At 37.3% G+C, this 24,132-nt stretch overlaps 1 protein-coding gene across 1 annotated transcript in view; it reads left to right on the top strand.

Annotated features, from left to right (window-relative positions):
• xkr7b (XK, Kell blood group complex subunit-related family, member 7b) overlaps positions 1 to 19,620 on the top strand; it is a 59,431-nt gene extending 39,811 nt beyond the window's left edge. The window contains exons 2-3 of the mRNA XM_026199479.1: positions 8,314 to 8,513; positions 17,763 to 19,620. Coding sequence (XP_026055264.1) covers positions 8,314 to 8,513; positions 17,763 to 18,739 — 1,177 coding nt within the window. The 3' untranslated portion in view covers positions 18,740 to 19,620. The remainder of the gene's footprint in view (positions 1 to 8,313; positions 8,514 to 17,762) is intronic.
• The last annotated feature ends 4,512 nt before the right edge of the window (positions 19,621 to 24,132 follow it).

Below are 24,132 nucleotides of genomic sequence, written 5' to 3'. Positions count from 1 at the left end.
ATGATGAGAACTAAAGGGAAAGAATCAAGACTTATAACTTGAGCAAATGATTTCAGGTTATCCGTTTAAGCAGGGTTTTATAAGAATCATGAAACTGATTATTATTATTAATATATTAAAAATGCAGTTCACACATACCAAGATTTAAATTTCTGATTTAAACATTTCTTGAAATGGTCAATGTTTTTCAAAACCAAATGAAACAAACATTTCCAAGAACTTTGCAGAAACCTTTCCAAGAATCTGTTATTGAAAAATAGGCTGTAAAATAGGCTTGATTTTGAGAAATTATGAAACTCATAAAACCGAGTAGAAATTACAGAAATTATGGTGATAAGTTAAATGAATGGAAACAGAGATCTTTAAGTAATGGCAGAAGAATTCACTTCAACGGGAATGAAAAAAAATTAGGTTTTATTGCAGAGGTTTCGGTTAAGTTTAGATATCACAAATATCTGTCCGCCATCAAAGCCAAAGCAGTTTATGACAAACAAGAAGCCTAGCAGGCAGGTGTTTAAAAAGAGCTTCATTTCCTTGTGAGAAGGATTGTATTTGCTTCTTGCTGTAGTTAAACACGTTCCTTTTCAAAACCGGACAGATTTCTTTCATCGCACTTCAATGTTACGGTTGTGGAATAATTGGCTGATTCCTTATTTCAAAGAAGCCATAATATCATTGAATATCTTGTCAAGTCTTTCAGTCAGGCTTTAATGTGGCGGCAGCTGTTTTATGTATGTATGTGCTGATGAGTGTATGAATGTGAATGAGAGCGAGAGCGAGAGAGAGAGAGAGAGAGGCTCTTCACCTCGAACCCTGCGCGCCAGCTGCATCTTCCCGGCTTCTGTATTTTCTGCACTCTAAGCCTCGTTTAGTGTAATTAGCTGTATTTGCCTGAGTTAATGAGTTTCCCCTCCATCCTGGATACTTGTTTTTAAAGGAACTCAGAAGGAGAAAGACCACCTATGACTACCTATGACAGACTCTGTTTGTGTGTATATACATGTATGTGTGTGTGTTTGTGTGTGTGTTCTGGCTGGGACAACCTCCCAGGCCTCATTCACACTCAATGTGAGCATTAATCACGCTAATTACAGCAGCTCTACCCCAGGGGCTGCTGGGATGGTGGAGGACTAAGGTGGGGACCGACTGATAGACAGGAGATGTTAGTCACGCTGCTCATCGCTTTGCATTGCAAATGGAGTCGCAGGGAACTTCATTTCAGCCTTTGAATTAGCATGTGGCTCCTATTGAGTAAAAGCAGAAGAGCATTTAGTTTTTCCCAGCCTTGACTCACTGTAAAATTGATTCGTTTACTTGCGCAGATCATGATGGTAAAGTAAGCCACAGTATGTGTAGACCACTAAAGATAAAAATATAATATTTACATTAAAACTCATGAACTTCAGGCTGCTTCAGGACATTTTTTGATGTGTAACATCATGTTTTTATTGAGTTTAGGATAGAAAGTATTGATTAAATATATATTCATGTACACTGCCATTTAAAAATTTGAGGTCAGCAAGATGTTTTATGAAGTTGATATATCAATTCAGCATTTTTCCTCTTCAGTTGAATGTCTTTTTTAACTTTCTATTGATAAAAGACTCCCGACAAAAAATTATCATGTTTTTCATAAAATACATTTTTTAAATTAATAATAAATAATGTTCTTGAGCAGCGAATCAGCATATTAGATTGATTTCTGAAGGATGAGAAAATTGCTGATAATTCAGCTTTACCATCATAGGGATAAATTACAATTTAAAAATATTAAAATAGAAAACTCTCATTTGATATTTCCGATATTTATATTTTTAATGTTTTTTTTTAATCAAATAAATGCAGCCTTGGTTAGCTTAAGAGACGTTTTTCAAAAACATTCAATCTTTTCAAACACAGCATATACCATTTTGAATTCATTAAATCTCCAGTTTTAACAACTCATTTTCAACAGATGCACACTGTCTTTTATTTTAAAGATCTTTTTCTTTTTTCATCTTTTATATGGTAAATCCACATATCTGAGAAGAGAGTTTTTACTCATTCACCCTCAATACTCACACAGCTCTCATCCCCCTGAACACTGGATAAACCAGGTCATACCAGTTTAAGCAAGGATGGATTATGGGCCGAGCCAATGGGGCCAGTGCCCCGGGGTCTCTGACTGTCAGGGGCCTCCGGACTCCTGGAAACAACACACTGCAAATGTACTATTGATATAGATCAATGAAGAGCACCTGAATGTGTGCCAGTATCACCACAGTGTGAAATAAGTGAAGGAATAAGAAATCATATCTCTTCGCAGCTCTAATGTTGTACACTTTTCACAGTGCGTTGTTGTCTCTTTTGCATGCAGCGTATTACATATAAAACAGATTTGTAGTGCAACTGTTCAACATAAACACTTTATTAAACACATTTCTGGTGCAGTTTGGATAGTGTTATAGGAAGTGAACATTACATCTCATAGTTGTGAGAGGAAGGGAGTCTAGAGCCCCAGGACCACAAAGGACCATAATATACTGTACCCTTATACTCAAGTGGTTTAGATCAGAAAATGGTAAACCACAAATGTACCATCTTTGCTCTGTCCAGCTCTGTGGAAGTTCATCTGAAACTATGTGAGATCTTAAGTGGAAATGGAATTGAAAGCTTTCATTACAAAATGAAAATCACATTTTTCAGTCTCAAAGATAATGCATGGAACACTTTTGAATAATGATTCAGTGTTTGGTGTTTTTCAATACTAGTGCCTTTATGAAGATGTACGCCTAATGTCTCTCTGGTCTTGGGTCTTGGTCAACAGGTTTTTTCTAGTTTTGATTAAAAAAAAATCTTAATTAAAGACTCATTGAATTCCTTTGAGGATTTGTAGTTTAAATAAAGAGGATTTCTCAAAGTATTCTTCAGTTTTCTGCCAGCAGCCTCTCACATTGCACTCCATTTAATAGCGTGTGAACACAGTTGGTGTTTTATCTACACAGTTTGGTAACACTTTAGATTAAGGTTCCATTAGTTAATGTTAGTTAACTACTTTCGTTAACATTAACTAAGCAAGAACAATCCTTCTACAGCATTTATAAGTCTTAGTTCATGTTAATTTCAACATTTACTAATGCATTATTTAAATCAAAGGTTGTGCTTGTTAACATTAGTTAATGCACTGTGAATTACCATGAACTAACAATGAATAACTGCATTTTCATTAACTAACATTAACGAAGATGAATAAATACAGTAATAAATGTATTATTCATTGTTTGTTCATGTTAATTAATACATTAACTAACATTAACTAATGGAACCTTATTCTAAAGTGTTACCCACAGTTTTCATCCACTTTCAGGAGTATGTTGTAAAAACCTAAGCATAACAAAGGATACCGAAATACACTTTGTGCTGAAGGTGAAATGTATAGAGGCTTGAAGGTTGTACACTTTGACCAGGCTAAATGAAACAGGTCAGCTGTTTCTATACAGTGTGACGGATCTCTTTGACAATGCCAAGTGTGTGTGTGTGTGTGTGTGTGTGTGTGTGTGTGTGTGTGTGTGTGTGTGTGTGTTAACATAAAGGTTTTGAAAAGGAGTGTTATTGACTCTCACATTTGTAGACAACTAATATATGTATCACATCTTAAACTGCAGAGGGGTGCAAAGTCATTCAACAGTCAGACTCCATCAAAATATGGGGTTATGTATAACATTAAATCTCTAGACATAGTTTCAGCACTGTTATCTTCAGAGTATAGGAGTTTGACCTGCAGGTCTGCTGGGGCAGTTTGAGGAGAAACAGAGCAGAATATTGATGCTATGGTTCCAGACATGACAAGTATCACACTACGAGAGCGGGAGAGAGAACATTTCACAGATACATTGCCTTCAGGTCTGCCTCTCAGTAAACGCCACATACACCTGGAGAGAGGGAACAAGAAGATTAAAGTCAAATGATGGATAAAGAAGACATTAGAAGGGAAGGAGAGCATAGCTAATTCTAATATATACAATGCTTAGTGCATGTAAATACTAGTTACGGTACACACAGAATGAGTTTATTGTACAGTGTTTAAAATCTATTTTATAACTGAATGTTTCAAGTGTTATTGTGCATTCATGTTTGTTTTACTTTTCATTTTCCATTTACAGTAGTCTGCTTAAACCCTCTCCAATTATTTTCGAGAGTGACGCCCACATCTTGATCCCATCCATAGATCTTTTCAATGAAATTATGTTTTATTAACAAGGTTAGGGAGGAGCACAATCAGATAATCAACCAATTTGGCACAGGTGTAATCAGTTTAGCTAATTATCCTAACTACCACAATTCATACATACACACAGCCTACTTACATCTATTCTACAACAGTTTTCTGACATCCCACCTCCACACTTAATCTGCTCTCATACATGGACTTTTAAACATTAGAATTCTAGATTTGAATCCAGTGCTTTTGAGAAGTTCTTTGGTAGAATCAATCGAATTCCACTCTTAAAAAATAAAGTTTTTATTTTTATTTTTGCCATTTATTTTTCCATTAAGAACCTGAAGAATGTTCTTTAGATTATGCAAATGTTCTTTTTGGAACCAAAAATGGTTCTCCTGGGGGATCACTGTTAAACCCCCTTTTTGAAAAGCTTTATTTTCAACAGAATAGAGATCTTTGGTTGATTTCAACATGAATGCAGATTCAAAAGAAATCAGCTGGTTCAACTAAAGGATAGGCACACTCAGTTAGCACAACTAAGGAATTCTCTTGCATAAAAGTAAAGAATGTAATGCAAGAGTGCAAATGTAAGAGATGAATTTAAATTTGAGAATTCTTCAGTTGAATCACACGTTCCTTTACAGACACAGCAGATGGCACATCAGCTAATAGACACCCGATAATAATGCAGCTTATTGCTGAAATGCAAACTGTGTTAAACAGTGTTGACTGTAAGCGTGTTAGACAACAATACAGCTTGGCAGTCTCAACAGGGACAGGGGTGCTAATTACTGCAGAGGATAAATTAGCCACACACATACATGCTCAGTTTCTCTCTCTCTGTCTCTCGGTATATTTTCTTAGTTGGAACTCTCTGCTCTCCTTCAGGTCTTGTGTATAAAGTAATCAAGGTTCTTTATGCGGGAATCAATGCGCAATGTAATTATAAAGTATATGTAAGTCCTTCAAACTGTAAGGCTCAACCGCTTTAGTCTCTACTCTCAGGTTCTCAGGTGTTTTTCACTGCTACCTGTCCTCAATGCTACAGTTCAATGACAGCTGAACTGCATCAGCCTCATAAAGACATTCATCTGAAGCCTAGATGTACAAAATCAAAAACATGCTTTCTTGTGATTCAGGGCTGTGATGGTTCTCTCATTTTCCGGTGATTTCGTCACTCCAAACCACTCCAGTGCACTGGAGACCTCAAGATTAATTCATCCTTGTGATAATGGAAGTGTTGGAGTGCACATACTAGCTGAATGTGTGAGACACCACACACGCAGCAGAAACTGTAGCATAATGTGTTTGCTTTTATTTGGTATTTGGCATGTCTTTGCTTTCAATGCTTTTCTTTCTCTTTTACTCTCTCTTGGCGATTGGAAAAAAATATTCACATTAGCTTCACATGAAGTGCTTGGCATTGGATCATCTCGAAATCTCCCAAAGTGCCATGCAGGCTCAGTTCCCTTAAAACCTTTAGCCTATCAGAGAGGAGCATGAAATAGCATCTTTGGCCCTCACTGCCTATCAGAGTTAAGCATGAAAAAATCCCTCCCATTGCAGGGCTGAAAGTGTAGAGCTTGGGATAAAGTACTCTTCTGCAGCCTTTAGATAATGCAGCTGGCCTGAAGCTGGTTAGAGCCGCGGTGAGAGAGAAAAGGAGAGAGTTAGAAAGAGAACAGGATTGAGAAGAAGCGATCCAGATGAATCAGAAGATTCTTCAATTGAATAAGTTCCATTTCAGAATTCAGTTTGAAAAAGCATTACAATGAGATATTAAATGGAATATTTATTTATTTGAATCAAATTAACTTGGAAAAGTTTCATTTGAGTTTGAGAGCTCTTTGATTGAATCAAAAGGAGCAGAAGGATGAAGAAGATTAAATAGACAACAGCGCTGCATTTTGAAAAAGTATTTCTGCTGATGTGCACGAAAGCCTAACACTTCCTCATTTGATTATGCTGCGTTTAAATATTTTACTAAAAACGTTCTGTCACATATAGTATTTCACAAAATATGAATTATCAAAAGGAAGAATTTAGCTTCCAATCTGCAAAGGAGTGGAATCGTTTCATATACTATATATAATGCCAAGGAACTTTACATAAACACAAGTGTACCTTTTTCACAAAATCTGTGATTTTCTGTTGCTGTTTGAATGTAGTTAAACACCCACAGAAAACATCAGGTCACGGTTTCATTTTCTTCTGTCATTGACCACAGTTCTAACCTTGAAATCAGGATTAAATAAAATATTAAATAAAAAACAATGTCTTCATAATCATTACAGGACAAAATTGGCTGAGAACCAAACAAACTTGGAAAGACAGAAGTAGGAATCATGTCTTTATGGACGTTTTTTTTCTAGTGATCACTTCTTCTACAAATGGTTGTCTAAAGCAAAAATGCACTGAAATGCACATCATATTTTGTCAAACAAGCACTATTCTTGGAATCAGCACCCCAAGATTAGTAATAAACAAGTATTGGATATCATCCAGCAAAATATGATAAGCTGTGTAATAAAATAGCATTCAGTTATTTAGAGACATTCAACTGAATTGTCACTATCCTTCAGATGAATCAGTCACATTTTGAATCGTTTGTATCAACTGAAAATGTTTTTGATCATTAATTTAGCATAAAAGCAAACATTAAGTGCATCTTCTCTGATAGTTTAGGTAAAGGATGGCGTGAGCTCGCCGCATTGACCATGCATGTGTGTGTGTGTGTGTGTGTGTGTGTGTGTGTTTGTGTATGGTATCAGGTTGTGTCCTTTTCTTCTCCTGCCAAAAGCTGCTGACAGGTGAAAGGCCCTCAGTGCCACTCTGCTGGTGTCATATTGTGATGGGCACTTTAACAGTCAGTTCAGCTCAGACGCTCAGCTCAGCCAAAGCTTGTTTTCTGATAGTTTAGGAACTCGATCTATCTCACCCACTCACTATTCAACCAGGTTTACACCAGAATTCCCCCACAGTAGTTAGAGGGTTTATATATTTTTAGAAGAATGTTGACTGGCCAAAGAGAGAAAAAACACTCCTCTCAAAAACACCAAACAGCAAATGTACCAACGTTTAATGCTCACCTCATTCATGCACTTTGTGACAAGTCACTGTGTTTATTGGTTTCAGCGTTCGAGGGGAAAAAGTAAAAAAATTCAAAAACAGTGACGGCAAATGCATTAACTAAAATGATAAAGGCAGTATTCATTTTGTGGTACATTTCAGGAGATATAATACAACCTTAAGAGATGTATGTAGTGATGTTTCTGCATATGCACAAGCGAGATATTCAAACAGGCTGCATCCTGTTCTTTCCCATTCAATGTTTTTAACCTCATGAATGTGCTAATAAGAACTGGAACTACATTTTAAACTGAAATAATTCCTCCACTGGTTTTTAGCTTTAGCTTTTTAACTTTTTACTTTTTTAAGTCATCTTTTTGAAACCATATAAGACAGCACGTTGTCCAGTTAGCCAAATACTTCCATGAATTAATTTGGAATTCTACATTTAAAAACAAAATAATAATTGCCCCGTTAGAACTGACTTTAAAATCAGTATATCTCTATGTTTAATTACACAGTAGAGAGCTGTATAATATTACAAACTGACAACAGGAAGAAAGGTAATTAAAAATAAACAGTGGTGAGGTAAATTAAAAATAATACAAATAATTATAATCATGCACAGTTGAGACAGCAGAAATATATTTTGAGAAAGGCTGAGCATCTAATCAAACTCTATTAAATTCATCTGTCATGTTGCTAATACAAACACAATAATTAGCTTAGTGTTTGTTCCACGTGTTTGCCTGGTAAATCAAACTTCTGTTGTTGTTTATGCATTTACAAATTTGTTAATTTTTCATGTTGTAAGTACTGTATGCACATTACTGGGCTTATGCAGTTATTGGTAATATCGGTACATAAAGTAAACAATTGATGTGCTTTGTTGGGCCGTCACAGAAGATATCATTAACTGTTAATGTACAGTATATTTGCAATCAGTGGCTAAAGAGAGAATATATATCCCCATGTACCATCATTTGACCTTTAATTACTGAACCTTAATAACCACTTGACATTTCTCCTCTGTGTGTCTCCAGGTATGTCCACACCTTGTGCCTGGGATTGCAAAGCCGTTGGCATGGCGGCCCGGGCCAGCGTCATTTCTACTGGCGTCTGATGTTCGAGAGCGCTGACATCAACATGCTGCGGCTGCTGGAGGCTTTCCTGAAGAGCGCGCCTCAGCTCGTGCTGCAGCTCAGCATCATGATCCACAGCAACCACATACTGCCCCTACAGGGTGAGACAACACACACACACGCAGAGGTTTCCCAGGTGGGCACATGAGATGCTTTTAGTTGGGCATACTTAATGAGGAGTGTTGAGAAAGAGAGAGAGGACAGAACGCTTGTGTGATTGTGCTGTGATCGTCATGACTTATTCATACGGGCATGGAGAAGACATTTAGTTGTGATGAATTAAACAAAATATTTAACACGCTTCTCTCTGTGCGATGACATATGACATGACTCAGCTACAAACATGGGAAAAAGACAGTAGTATATTATATGAAAATAAGAAAGAATAAGAATAACTAATGCTATAATCTATCTATCTATCTATCTATCTATATATATATATATATATGCAATTTTTATTATTATTATTAATAATAATATTAATCAAATATACACTTCCATTAAAACATTAAAAAGTTTGTGGTTTTATATATATATATATATATATATATATATATATATATATATATATATTTATTTATTTTTATTTTTCATCCTTTCAGCAAGGATGCATAAAATTGATGAAAAGTGACAGCCTTTTTAACATTGATACAAAAAAAAACAAAAACTTTATCAAATAAATGCTGCTCGCAGTTTCCACAAAAATATTGCATATATATAAAACAATATACATTTTCAATACTGATAATAAGAACTTTAGCAGCAAGTCAGCATAAGAATGATTCCTGAAGAATCATGGGACACTGTGTTATGTTAGTCTTAAAGGGTTAGTTCATAGAAAAATCTAAATTATGTCATTAATAACTCACCCTCATGTCGTTCCAAATCTGTGAGACCTCCGTTTATCTTCGGAACACAGTTTAAGATATTTTAGATTTAGTCCGAGAGCTCTCAGTCCCTCCCTGCTTAAGTCATGTGTGGATTCATGCGTATTGGAGACGCGAACCATTTAAAACGATTCAGTTCGATTTGGTGAACTGGTTCAAAAAGATCCAGTTACATCGAATGATTCGTTCGCAAACCGGATATGACAAACTGCTTTGTTTTGAACTCTTTCTCACAACAGACACAGAATACAACAAATTCTAACTGACCCTCTGATGTCACATGGACTACTTTGATGATGTTTTTCTTACCTTTCTGGACATGGACAGTAGACCGTACATACAGTTTCAATGGAGGGACTGAGAGCTTTCCGAAGTTAAACGAAGATAAACGGAGATGTTCCGAAGATGAACGGAGGTCTCACGGGTTTGGAACAACATGAGGTTGAGTTATTAATAACATAATTTTGGTTTTAAGCAGTGTGCTACAAAATAGTGACAAAAGAAGATGTAAGCATTCAAAGCTTGCAGTTCATCTCTTCCGCCAAAACGGCTCAACAAATGTTTTGACGTCTCATCGTACTTCATCTTCTCATCAAATCTTCTGACCAATCAAATGCTTTCTAGAATCTGAAGTGCCCGCCCCCTGCACTATATATAGATGCTGAAGCGCAGGCTGAGATCGGTCACTTGTTCAGAGAGTGTAGTCTTTTCTGTACAGTAAATGGCTCGTAGTGCACAGTGTAGGTGATAGGGAACGATTCAGACAGTGTAAATGAGTTTTTCGATTGGCGCAAATGAGGACTGCTTTCATGTTGTTTCACGAGAATCCACACTTTGGCTCCGGTCCAGAAACGCGATCGCACGGAGCGATCATATGCAGTCGGCATATATTAAAAACTTTCACAACTGCACAGCCTCAGAATGATTATGACCACCGCTTTGTTTTACTAAGAGTTTCATATTGATTCTAGGGGGAAATCTATTAAACTGTGGCTGTCAAATACAGCTTTACTGATCTCAACGGCTCTAGCCCGAGCAGATATAAATAAAACACTATTGGCTATTTTTAAAAGGGGGCGAGGCTACTCATTATATCCCGCCCTCTCTTCCTGTTTCAGTTTCATAAAATAATGTTGCGTGTTTCAAGGCACTTCAGGGGACCTTTAAGAATAAAGGTGCTTCATGATGCCATAAGAACCTTTTTGTCTAAATGGTCCCTCCAAGGTCACATTTCCAGAAGAGGGCAAATATTCAAGGCAAAAAAAAATTCTAAATAAAAATCTGCATGCATTTTAAACCCTCATCAGTTTAAACTTCTGATATACAGTTTTCTGAACCGATACAGTCTCACTCCAACTCATCATATATTGACACTTGGTCAGGACACCTTGGCGTCGCTTTTTGATGCTCGAGGTACCCCTTTTTTTTTTTGAAGCACGGGGTCCTCCATTGTTTTTTGGTTGCTTGTCTTATTTTAATGGTTTTCATGCATTTGTATAAAATAGGAATAATTTTATATAAATGTATACTTTCATTGGAGCACGTAAACACACCCCTACCCTAAACCCACCCACTTCTGAACAATATAAGACATAACAGACAAAAAAAAAAAATAGTCACGGGTATTTATTGCAAAAAAACCAACCATAAACAACCAGTATAAATGCATTACAAATATGTTGTGTTGCATTCCAAGTCTTCTGAAGCCATACGATACCTTTATGTGAAGAAGAGAGAAAAACATACGATTTTAATCGCTTAAAATGATCCTGCTCAGTTAACATGCTCACATCACGTCTCATTCAAAAACATAATACCATAGCATGATGCAGTCGATCACGAGACACATGAGAGCCAATGGCTGATGTTAGGCTTCTTCTGGTGGCATTTTTGAATTCGCGCACAGAGACAGCTCACATGAAGAGATTCACAGCGGACTGAGACAGCTCATAATGCTTATAAATGTGTAAATAGTTTAATATAAATAAAACTGGTGTGACCGTTTACACTGAAAAATCAAACCCTAACTTATATGCAATAATGGCAATATTATTGCCCAATATATAATTTAATCATGATGATAAGCCTTTTGCATCGGCATATTGACGTTAACGGTTTCTTATTTAAAGCAATGGAGGACCCTGTATGAAAAAAAGATGCTAAGGGGGTACCCTGTGTGTCAAAAAGTGATGCCAAAGTGTCCTGACCAAGAGTCAATACGTGACGAGTTGCAGTGAGACCATGCTGTCTGAGCGCACACAAGAAGCCGTCTGAATATTAAACTCTCTTTTGCATCAGCTGTGAAATACACACAAGGTTATGTCAAAAGCACATAAAAAAACACACAAGTTCACATAATGTTTGTTATGTATATGAATTTACACAGTTTTGGGAAGACATTGCTTTGTTTCAGTATATTAGACCAGTAACACTTTAGAATAGGGAACACTTATTCACTATTAACTACGACTTTGCCCTCAATAAATTTCTAATTTGCTGCTTATTAATAGTTAGTGAGGTAGTTCAGTTTAAGTATTGGGTAGGATTAGGGGTGTAGAATAAGGTCATGTAGAATAAGGCATTAATATGTGCTTAAGTAGTACTAATAAATAGCTAATTTTCTAGTAATATGCATGCTAATAAGCAACTAGTTAAGAGACCCTTAAATAAAGTGTTACCATTAGATCTATGAAACAGCATTTTAACATGGCAACAACACAATAATTGCAACTCAACCAGATCTCACTCGCATGGTTTGGGGTGGGAATTATTTAAATGAGGGACACTGTGAGGTGTACAATTCCAAAAGAAAACTCAGGACTAGATTCGAGGTGGTTGAGGGGGTTCAGAAACAGCACTTATAGAGAATAACTCCCTCAATGGACTCTTTTTCACGCTCATACAGAAACATTATACTAAAGCAAGTGTAAAAAACATAATAAGATCCCTTTAAAAACAGTGTAAAATATTTATTTCTATCTTATTAAAAATGTATAAATATTGAAATTGAAAGATGTATAAATCATTAAAGTAAAAAAAAAAATGTAAACCAGAGGAGGTTGCTTCCTCAGAAGGCCACCACATGCCACTGAGAAAGGAAACGGTACTCAGGAGACAAAAACATGAGCTTAAGCAAGAAAGGAAAAAACAAGAGGATGGAATGAAAGAGAGATGAAAAGGGAGGGAAAGAGAGGACGAGTCTTACAGCAGGACAGAGAGCTCAGAGGGACACGCTGTAAGACTGAATAGACTCAGAGATGTTCTGATTAATTCTGGGTCATGGGTTTGGTTACCAACCACACAGAAAGGCTTTAGCTTGTTCTTCTTATCTTATTTCGCTTTTTTCCTGTGTTTTCTGATCGCATAGCACTGCCTGGCAGTCTGACTCAGACCTTTGACCTTCACATTGTGTCAGCATATCTTTTTAAAGTGAGCATCTGTATATGGAGAGCAGTGCACTTGAAGTGATATATAGCATTACTTTCCCACACTTCCTGGACAGTAGGTGATGCTTTCAAACCAGTAATGGCGGCCTGGGCTGCTTTTAAGCAGGATGGTTAATCACTACCATAAGAAAGCAACACACAGAAGAGCATTTTAGGGAATGAAGCAACACAGACATCGCATGCAAATTAACAACACCATCATCAGGCACAATTCATTCTTTGCAAATTCCCAACTGTGTGTTTTAAGGTCTTTGAGGTCTCGTGGAGAGTCTTTATTCTTTGACTGTAACTCTCACATCGTCATTTCATACAATCTAAAAGCACAAATGCTGTTATTAAAATGCATTATGCAAACATCTCCTGTGTACTTTCTTCTACCACATCATCTGGCAGAAGCAATTCAAAATTCCCTCTTTCTCTCTCTTAGCAGTGGCAGCGCTAGGCTTTAACTTGTCTCATCCCTTTCTCTTTAAACTGCATTCTAATCTGAGGCAGTCTTTGTGGCAGTGGGCTTGTGCTGTGTCTGATGTTTGATTTAATTAAGATTGCCAGTGCATTGCTCCATGAGGGCCTCTGGAATAGAGGCGATGGAGAAAACGTGGAGAGCATGCAGGCAGGCTGCAAGCGGAGTGGGAAAAAGCAGACTAATGCTTTCGGATCTCTGCTAATTAAGACCTCACTTAATCTGGATCTGGACCAAATGAGTTGCCCAGAATGAGAGACGAGACAGAAAATGTGAGAGAGATGGAGAGAAAGTGCAATGTTGGTGCAAAAGAGACTCAAAAAGAGTAAACAATCTATAAACAGCAAGGGTCAAGCTTGAGCAAAGAGAAATCCTGAGTATGATATGCACTCTTTCCTTGAAGTGAAAGAGTATTTCTTGAAATATTTATACTAGTGGTCGACATGACCAATATATTTGCCAATATTTGGTGTTTTTTTTGGTCATCGGCAGCAGCCAATGAGTTTTTCTGTTTTGAAAAGATAATGCACCTAAAAATGAATATTCTTTCATTCATTAATCAGCCTTATGTCATCCGAACCAGTAAGACCTTCGTTCATCTTCAGAACACAAATTAGGATACTTTTGGTGAAATCCAAGAGCTTTCTGACCCTGCGTAGACAGCAACGCAAAGGTCCAGAAAAGTAGTAAGGACATCGTTAAAACAGTCCATGTGACATCATTCGTTCAAATGTAATTTTATGAAGTTACGAAAATACTTTTTGTGTACAAAGAAAACAAAAAGAACGACTTTATTTAACTATTTCTTATCTTCCAGGTTAGTCTCCACTTCCTTTCACGAGAGTACCAGTATCCCCTTTAATTCCACAAAGCAAAAAAAAATCACCTGTTAAATCCTTTGAAGTGTGAATTCGCATTTACACAACAAATAAAATGGAAAGAAAAATGGTTTGTGACTGTTCATTTTCTGGACAACAGCGTTTTGGGAGCATGAAAACATGCATTTTTGAAAACAGGTTTTAAAGTGCACTTTTTGAAAACAATGCCATTATCATTTTCATGTAAACTACAAAACCGCAAATTTGTGAAAATTGTGATGTCATGTGCATGTGTGTAACATGTTGACGTATTGTTTCCCTATAAAGTGACATCACCAACTACTGGCCTGGCATGCATTGTACAGCATTTTGAGTATTTTTCAGGGATCCCCATAAATGGGAATTGTTTTGACAATGTTGTAATCTTTACATGAAAACACACAATAAAAAAATTTCCATTTTTAGCATATTATTGATGTATAAACTTACCCTTAATTTAAATCCTTGATTTCAAACTCTGTTGCACTATATCTACAGTAGTTGGCTGTTATGTCATATTCCCTGTGTATTTAAAATTAAGTGCAAGTGCATTAAGTGCATGGTCTTTTTTTTAGAAAATACTATCCCATATGCACACAAACAAGACTTACGAGACTGACGAATGCATTGCCGGTTGCAGTATTTCCTTTCTTATTCTTCTTTATTTGTCAAAAATACTATTATAGGGAATCAACAAGTTGCTATCAAAACACATTTATTTCATTACTTTTTCAAGTGACTACTGACTCCTTTTAAAAATATGTATTTACTAAATATTTGGAATTAAAAAAAATGTATTGCAACCTGTTATTTACTAAATTAAATTATTTATGCAATATCATAAATAGCTTGATATTGGCCATCAGCCACCCTGCTCTCTTAGATATCAACATTAGCTATTAAAAAAATCCTTATCTGTCGATCACTAATTTATATTAGGATCAACTTTTTCCCATGTGGTCTTCTTTTCATGCGGTGATCATCCAAATATCCTTAAACTGACCTTGGATAAGCCAGCCTGGAGGGTTCGAAGTGTTTAACGGGGTGAAGCTGCAAGTATAGTTCCCTAAAACACACGTGTGTGTGTGTGTGTGAGGAGTGAGACAGGAGAGAAATCAAACACCAGAACAAAACCAATCTGCTGGGACCCACCAGATAAACAAACATGCAGTGAGATCTATTTAAGAGCTGATCCTCATGATAACATCTCCTGAGAACTCCGTATCTCTTAATCACACACATTCACACACACCTCTTCTTCACCTTTTCACTCTACCATGTGCTCTAGGGTACTCACAAACACAATATAATGCACCTGTCAGCAAGTCAAACACATACGCTCACACTCGCTTTCTCTAGAGAGACATCCTCTCAGGCAATTGGGGAACAAGCCCTGCGATTTGTTGTCTCAGCAGGTGATGTAGCGTCAATGAAATATTATTTGAAAACAAAAAAAATAAAAATAAACCGTTACAAAACATTGAACTTTTTTTTTTTTTCATGCCATCACTCTTGAAAGAGTAGCTTGTGCATCTTTGGCGGCTCACATCAGTTTGTGTTTCATAAGAGCCACTGTGATGTCTGGAATTAAGATCGCTTTGCATCTTTGCCCCATCAGAATCTAATCCCTCAGACTGTGTCTGTCATGACAAAAGGTATATTCGCACATTCATATATTATGAGTCCAGATAGACATCAATTAGTGCCTGAATTATTCATGCTTTGAAAGTTAATTATTCAATTGCATGTTCAATTAGGAATGAATCACATCAGATCTAATTAAATATTGAAGGCAGAACTCTGAATGTGGAAATGTAGTTATTCTTAATGATTTTGATTAGGTTTTATATTTAGCACTTGCCCGTTTCAGGCTATTTAAATGGCCCCAGCTACAGAGACTGCACAGATGCAGCATTCACAGCCAAATAAACACACAAAGCAAAACAGTGATATTTTGCGGGGAAATAAAAAAACTAACATTTCATGAACCATATGAAGTTTGACAATCATATTATCAGCCAATTCAGAACAGGTGGAGATCATCTAGTCAACCAGTTTAATTAACATATATATATATATATATATATATATATATAGATAGATAGATAGATAGATAGATATATATATATATATAGATATATAGATAGATATATATATATATATATATATATATATATATATATATATATATATATATATATATATATATATATATATATATATATATACATACACACACACACACACACACAGCTAACTCACCTCTGTCCCATGACAATTTGCTTTGCATCTTTTCTCTATCCCAACACCTCACTTTTAAACTATTCTCATCCTATACTTGGGGGGGGGGGGTTCTCAGGGTTCAGGCAATACTCCAAACTCAGAGCCCTCCTTCAAGACAGTGCACCAATTATGCTTACTATTTGCTACATCATATTATATGTAAGTGCGAACTCATGAACTAAAACCATTTAAATGCATTTTATCCTTGAATCTAAGTCAGGTTGTCTGCTTTACAAGTTTTGCCCCTACACTGCACAATACACTCTAAAAAATGCTGGGTTAAAAACAACCGAGCACAGGGTAAATATTGGACAGAACACATGCTGGGTTGTTTTGACACAGCTGGCTGGGTGAAATGTCTTTACCAAACATGGTGTATTTTTTTTAAGTCATATGTTGTTTAAAAAGTATTATATTGCTGGCTTAAAATGGACTGAAAAAAAATTACTAGAGGCAACAGCAAAAATCAAAAGATGAACATCTATTATTAAGGAAGAACACATGGACAAAATACAAGACAAATTTAGCATAGTATACAATATTACGTACATTTTAACTAATTTAACAAGCACTTCAGACATAAACTGTAACATTTAAATATAAGATTTTAAGTTAAGTTTATTTAACCATTCTCTGTAATCGCTTTTTACCGAAATAGTGCTAACTCTAATGCCGGTGTGTCGCTGAAATCTGAGCCAGTGAATGGCATTCCCTGCTGAAAAAGAAAAAAGCTGATCACCAGCATATGTTTTGCTTTGGTTTCTAGTCCCCAGCATGGGATCCTGGTGTGCTGGTGCTCTTGAGCTTCTTGATGAGCCTAACTAGCAAAACTTCCTTCCTCATCCAGCATCACCAGAAAAACCATGTGGTGATCGGCACGGATAGCCCAGTGGGCAGGGTGCTGACATGCAGTGCTGTAGCGCAATGGGCGTCCTTGAGTTCAAATCCTGGCTTGAGGACTTTTCCTGATCCCACCCCCTCTCTCTCCCACGTCAGTGAACATAATGCCTATGCTAGTCCCAGGGTTCTTATATTTTTTGCGTTTGTGAATATGTCAAGTTTTATAATAAGCCATTTTGTTAATTTTAGATGGTTTCGATGATGTTATTTCGATTGCAAGTTTTCTCTTTCGAGTCAGCTATTGTCATGGTGGAGCATCAATGCATTGTTGATCAAGTTACTTAAGAGTTAGTTAAATTGTGGGCAATTAAACAGCTACATGATCAAATGAAAATCCAGTTTAACAGCACAGATATTTGAAAGATAACTCCAAAAGCCATTGAGTACTAAAGTTTGTTACCAGAACAGTGCCACATTGGCCAAGCTGCTTTTGTATATTTTCGTAAAGTTGGTATCTGACTTTCCTCGACATTACTCATGAGGTCTCCCTGTTCTTCTTGCTCTATCTCCTTAGGTCTCTCTGCATCTGCCTCATTGGTTTCGCTCGCATGGATGATTGCATCATACCAGAAGGTTCTGCGCGACTCTCGTGACGATAAGCTCCCCATGTCCTACAAGGCCGTGATTGTTCAGATGCTCTGGCACCTCTTCACCATCGGTGCTCGAACCATCGCCTTTGCCCTCTTTGCTTCAGTCTTCCAGCTTTACTTCGGGATCTTCATCGTGGCCCACTGGTGTGCCATGACCTTCTGGATCATCCAGGGCGAGACCGACTTCTGCATGTCCAAGTGGGAGGAGATCATCTACAACATGGTGGTGGGGATCATCTACATCTTTTGCTGGTTCAACGTCAAGGAAGGCCGTGCCCGCTTTCGGCTGGGTGTGTACTACTGTGTGACTTTAGTTGAGAACGTTGCGCTCACCGTCGCTTGGTATATTCACAGGGGACCTCACACCTCGGACTTCTACGCCCTTATTATTGTGTGTGTGGTGGTGTGTAGCTATGCTTTGGGAACATTCTTTATGTTTGTCTATTATTGCCTGCTCCACCCAGACGGATCTATCCTAGGAGCTCAGTGGAGCTGTGTGGAGGATGGAATAGGGGTTATCGGTCTGGGAGGCGTTGGGGATTTGGAAACCCCCTTGCCCCAACCAGACGTGGTTACTAGCCCCCCCAGAACACTCCAAAGAACTACTGCTGGGGATCGGGAAATAGGGGCTGGGGATAGAGACAGTTGCCTGCCTGTGTTTCAGGTAAGACCTCCAAGTGTTCCCCCAGCTTCCTCCCCACGTCCACCAAGAACTGAAGGCCCCGTTATCCGCATCGACCTGCCAAGAAAAAGGTACCCAGCATGGGACGCCCACTTTATTGACCGAAGGCTGAGGAAGACTATCCTGGTGCTGGAGAATACATCTCCCGTGACGCCTCGCATCCAGTACCAGAGCTTCAGCAACCCCAAAGAAGTGACCGAGTACGAGACTACAGTGTAGTGTTGTTCATACCTCCACCTTTCACATGACATCTCTATGCAGAGGTGGAACTCAGCCGCCATGAGGTTACGGTCTGATCCTTGATGGTCAGCATGGTGCTACATGGAGGGACCACGGAACGTTTGGCATTAAGATGCCTGGGAGTGCATGACTGGTCCGAAAGTGCACATCAGGCTGGACGCAAGTAACGTGGTGTTTACATGACCTGCATGGGAAGTGAAACTAGGAAAGGTACTTTCTGCCTACGCACTGAACATATAAAAATGACAGTGAATCAAAGAAGTGGACATTTGTAAAATATAGATGAACTGACCAATTAGTATTCCTCAGGACCAGCCTGGCTGCTGTATTGGTCTGTTTAATGTTCAGTGATCTGAAAACAGTACAAATTGTGTATTATATGCTTCTGTGAATGGTGAGATTAGCAAGTTCAATCATCCATTTCTTCAAAAGAGTTTTTCTGTAATTATTGACTTATTTATTAGATTTATTTTTTATGACTCTGTGGCCATGTCTTTGATATAATTCTTCTAATTGAATATTCATAAATAGATATTATCTTTTGTCATATGTATCTACAATAGAATGGTGCCAGTGTGTTGGTATGAATGTTTTTTTGGGTTATCTGGTCATGCTGCATTGTTTATCTGTAAAGATAAAGAAAAAAATGTCATATAGTAAGACAAAAAGTTGTGATCTAATGTAGTTGGATGAAAATAATACTGTAAAAAAAAAATTCAGATGACAGCCTCGAAAAGTAAAAAACAAAAAAAATGAATATGTGTGTTTGAGTGTTTCATGAAAATGGTTTTGGAAGCATCTGGGAACATAAAACTTGCAAACGTGTTTGAGTTGCATTTCACAGAAAAAAAAAAAAAAAAGATTGACATTGAATTCTAATCCCGAATGTGAACTCCCTTTATGGTAACTAGAGCAGTGAGTCTTGGTTTGCTCCGTCCACAAGCCTCAAAACCCTTTTACATCTGTATGTGTTCATTTCACTCATTATTTTGTTATTTGGAAGAGGGGGGCCATTGCTGTGGTTATGAGGAGTTTAGATTCTGAATTTTTGGGGGCTTTGTGGTTTGGCAAGAGTGAATGCTCTACTTGGCCATGAAAAGCTGCCGACTTTTTGGGACAACAATGTTTGTGTGTGTGCTTGAGAGAAAGAAAGAGTTTTTTGTCACCTCATAAAATCTTAAAACCTCTTTTTAGTTTTAACTGCTTACCCTACTCAGCCCTTTTCCATGCTTTTTTGAGTAACGGCAATTGTAAAGAAATCACTGCAATTACAAAACCATCACAAGACATCAGCTGAAGTGTTTCTCTCTGTCTTTCTCACTCCCTCTGTGAGGTCTTTGAGGTCTTGCTCGATGCATGGAAATTCTATTGCCTGGTTAAAAACCAAGCAGAAAAACCCAGAGTCATGGTGGGTAATTGCCAATGACAAGAACCCTGCTGTCCAGTCTAAAGACACTGATGGAGAGCAAATGATGCTTGTGGGCTGTAATCATGCTGCCCTATAATGAGAACTTCACACATACATGGATTTTATTGTTGGAGGTCATGGAGTAAAATGTGTTTTTGTTCATAGTGCCTGTTCTTTGCTCTATGGTGGTTTCCACACCTTGCTCAAATCAGGGGCCGGTTGCACAAACTGCTTAGACGAGTCTTAAAAAATTCTTCAAGATTGGTCATAGCTTTTTAAAGTCGGTTACAAAAAAGTAGCTCTGTCTAATTTTGAATCCTAAAATACTGATTATCCCTTGGCTAACTGCTAGTTGTTCAAACTAGTTCTTAGGGTTTATGTTTATGCAATTGGAACCGATCACAAATTAGATGTATTACTGGTAAACTAAGATGTTCATAAAATGGCTGTAAACCTCTTCCAGAAAGACTTTACTAGCTAGCCTTTAAAATATTCTGTAACTATGACACTTATGGAAAGTGGCACTACCAGTAGTGTTAACATTTTGGATTAATTCCTTCAGCTTCAGTATTATTCTCAATCTGGATACAAACGCCTGATTAAGGAATACGTTTAAATGTAATTTGACAAGGAAGCAGTTTTCATAAAACTAAAATCAATTCAGAAGCAGAAAGCATTTGTATAGAAATTGCCACAGTGTATTATCCATCCATGAACAGGATAATCAACTATCAGTGCATGAATCAAACTCACTCTGAATGCTAACAACTTTTGCACTGGATTTCCATCAATCTTCAAATATAGTATAGGACCATAAACAAATCTTAAAAATTAAAATTAGTCCTAGCAACAATAACTTTGTTTAACCTACCCTCAGAAACATCACAGGAGATGGATCATGTGAAATGTCACAGAACTTCAAGAGTCGCTGCTTATCACGTTTTTTCCGAGCCTTGTCACAGAACTGCAATTTGATATGCTTAATTTGTACACTACGGAGATCATTTTAAATTTGAATCAATCGAGACTAATTTAGAATGAATTAACTGAACTAAAGACTCGCTCTAATTAGTGATTCGCTGACTTGAAAATTGATTTGGATTTGTGAACAGGTGGATCAATATTAATCAGCTTAAGAGAAACTGGACATTGCCACCAGTGTCGGAGTTCATTCAGTTCAAACGAGAAACTATATGGTTTTATGAAATGGAGCAAAAAATAAGTTATTATGCTTTGTAATGAAAGAAAGAAAAAAACTACTTAAGAACGTACAAAGTAAACATTTTAAGTCAATGTCACTAATGAATATGTCTTTCTCTCCCATATTACGTGTAATCATTCTACAGCATTCCGTGTTTAAAATAAAGGCTATAGCATGTTACATACAATAAACATAAACATCTGGTGAGAGACAGAGAGCATGAGACACTGGGAGATGAATGTCGTATCCTTTGACAGGTTGCTGTGGTAACTGCAGGATCATTAAGCAGGGCTGCAGGTATATGTGATGTGTGTCTGAGTGTGTTTGTGGTCTGAGAGCTTTTCAGCGTGGCCCCTCTCCTGAAAACTGACCCACCATTAGCTCTCCTCCTCCTCCACTCATGCCCTTAAGGGGGTCAACAGCATCCTCTACTGTAACAATGTGCACACACACACACACACACACACACTGTGGTTCTCCAGGTCAACAGTACACTGTACAAGAGAAAACGCTTCAGGTACATGCACAGCACATGTAATGCAGTTTGCATGAAATAAATATAGCTGAATGGAGCCAAACCTAAATGTGAGTTTTAGTGAAACGTGGAGATCTGCTCCTTTTTGACCAGAACATGAAGATCAGGTTAACCTTGACCATTAAATCCCAATGTCTATGCTCTTTTTTTTTTTTTTTAATATATAATTATTTATTATTGCTTTAACTATTAATAGCTTAAATTAATGTGAAAGGCATAGTTCACCCAAAAATGAAAATTACCCCATGATTTACCCACAGGCCTTCCTAGGTGTATATGACTTTCTTCTTTCAGACGAATACATTCAGAGTTATATTGAAAAAAAAAACCTGGCTCATCCAAGCTTTATAATGGCAGTGAATGGTGGTTGAGATTTTGAAGCGAAATAAAGTGCATCCATCCATCCATCATAAAAAGTGCTTGAATCTGGCTCTGGAGGGTTAATAAAGGTCTTCTGGAGTGAATCGATGGGTTTGTGGTAGCCTACTCTAGTTCAGCGGTTCTTAATTACAGTGTTTATCTTTTGCACAAAAAAAAAAAAAGTATTCTTGTTGCATCATAAAATTACAGTTGAACCATTGATGTCACATGAATTAGTTTAATGATGTCCTCATTACCTTTATGGGCCTTGAACGTGGTAGTTGTGTTGCTGTCTGTGCAGGATCAGAACCTCTCAAAAAGATGAACAGATGTCTTAAGGCTTTGGAGCAGCATGAAGGTGAGTAATCAATGACAGAATTTTCATTTTTGGATGAACTAACCCTTTAAGGATCACTTTTGATTGCCCTATGACTTCAAGCACAAAAACAGACTGCTTACTCCTCAGCGTCCTTTATGGCCCAGATCATCTGCCACTGATTTCCAGGGACTATCTGGCCATTGGCCCAGTATGACATTGTGATCCGTTCCTTCTCAAACTGAGCTACCAGCATGTTCCCCCTAGGCTGTTTAACAATCCAGATCAATCCAAACTGCCCATTTCTCCGTGACTTTAGGAACGATTCTGCTTGCCCTCATCATAAAGTTTCATTACATTCCTTTAGTAAATGTCATCGGGCGTAGAGAAAACTGCACAGTTGCCCACAGTAAAATTAAATAGACAACTCTTTCATTTCGACAAGGGTAAAACAGGTCAAACAACTGCAATATTATTTTAGAAAACTATAAAACGCTCTCCCTGTATAGAATATGTAAGGATATAACGTGGGTTCTTGTGGTGCTCGGGGCAGTGAGTGAGCATGCCGTCTCTCTGCAGGTGATTAGCTATCCGCTATTCTCATACCGTGTAGCTTCACGTTAAAGTGCCACTCCCCATTGAAAACAAACTGCTGGCCCACACTGCCCCCCAGTGTACGCTTTGAGAAATTGCGAGAATCATTGGAATGACTGAGTTGCACAAGGTCACATTCAAACGCTGAGAACTGATTTGGTGTTTCTGTAAATCTCTTATTATACTATTTTATGTTATACTTAATACATAAATCATGGATTCAGTCTTTTTGTTGACTTGTTTTCTGTCAGTTAGCACAAACTGTATATGTCTGTTTGGCAGTGACACTGGTCTCATTGATGTGATCTTATGCATGAATTGTGGTCATTTTTGACAGTGAAGCACATACGACTGACATGTTTACCTAGTGTAGCTTCTTTGCTGAAAAAAAACTATAGAAACCATAAAATAATTTTTAATGGAAACTGTAATGGTCCCTGTGAGTCTTTACTGGTAATTGGCAACCTTCTATTGGTGGCCTGTTAAAATCAGTCAATTTGAATGGAATATGTACCAAAACAGATTTTTTTTTTTTTTTTAATGGTTTCAATGGTTAATAGTTTATACCTTGAAATGGTATTTGTAACACTGTCAACACTGTCAAAATGCGCCATTGGCAACAATTTTTTTTTTTTTTATTTGGCTAAATACCATCAAAAAAATTGACACATAGCTGGTTTTTGTTAGTTGCAGTTGACTGTTGATGTCTCAGTTCTATTTGTTCCTTAGCATTGTAACATAAAAAACTAATTTTTATTTATTTAAACAGTGTCCTCAGTGAGCTGAAACTTGTATGGAAATGTAAAGTTGTATTTTAATATTTGCCAGGAGGAGTTTGGGAATTTGTTTTGTTTTGCCTCATAAATCTGTGTTTATATAGTTTAAGTGTGTGAAGTTTTTGAACATAGTCGTTTTGTTTAGTGTCAATGCATTAGTTTCACTTGTCCACTTATTTTAG

This window comes from Carassius auratus, chromosome 23 (genome assembly GCF_003368295.1).
Source record: "Carassius auratus strain Wakin chromosome 23, ASM336829v1, whole genome shotgun sequence".
Lineage (NCBI taxonomy): Eukaryota > Metazoa > Chordata > Actinopteri > Cypriniformes > Cyprinidae > Carassius > Carassius auratus.
Note: the sequence above shows the minus strand (reverse complement) of the source record. Positions and strands in the feature narration are given on the sequence as shown.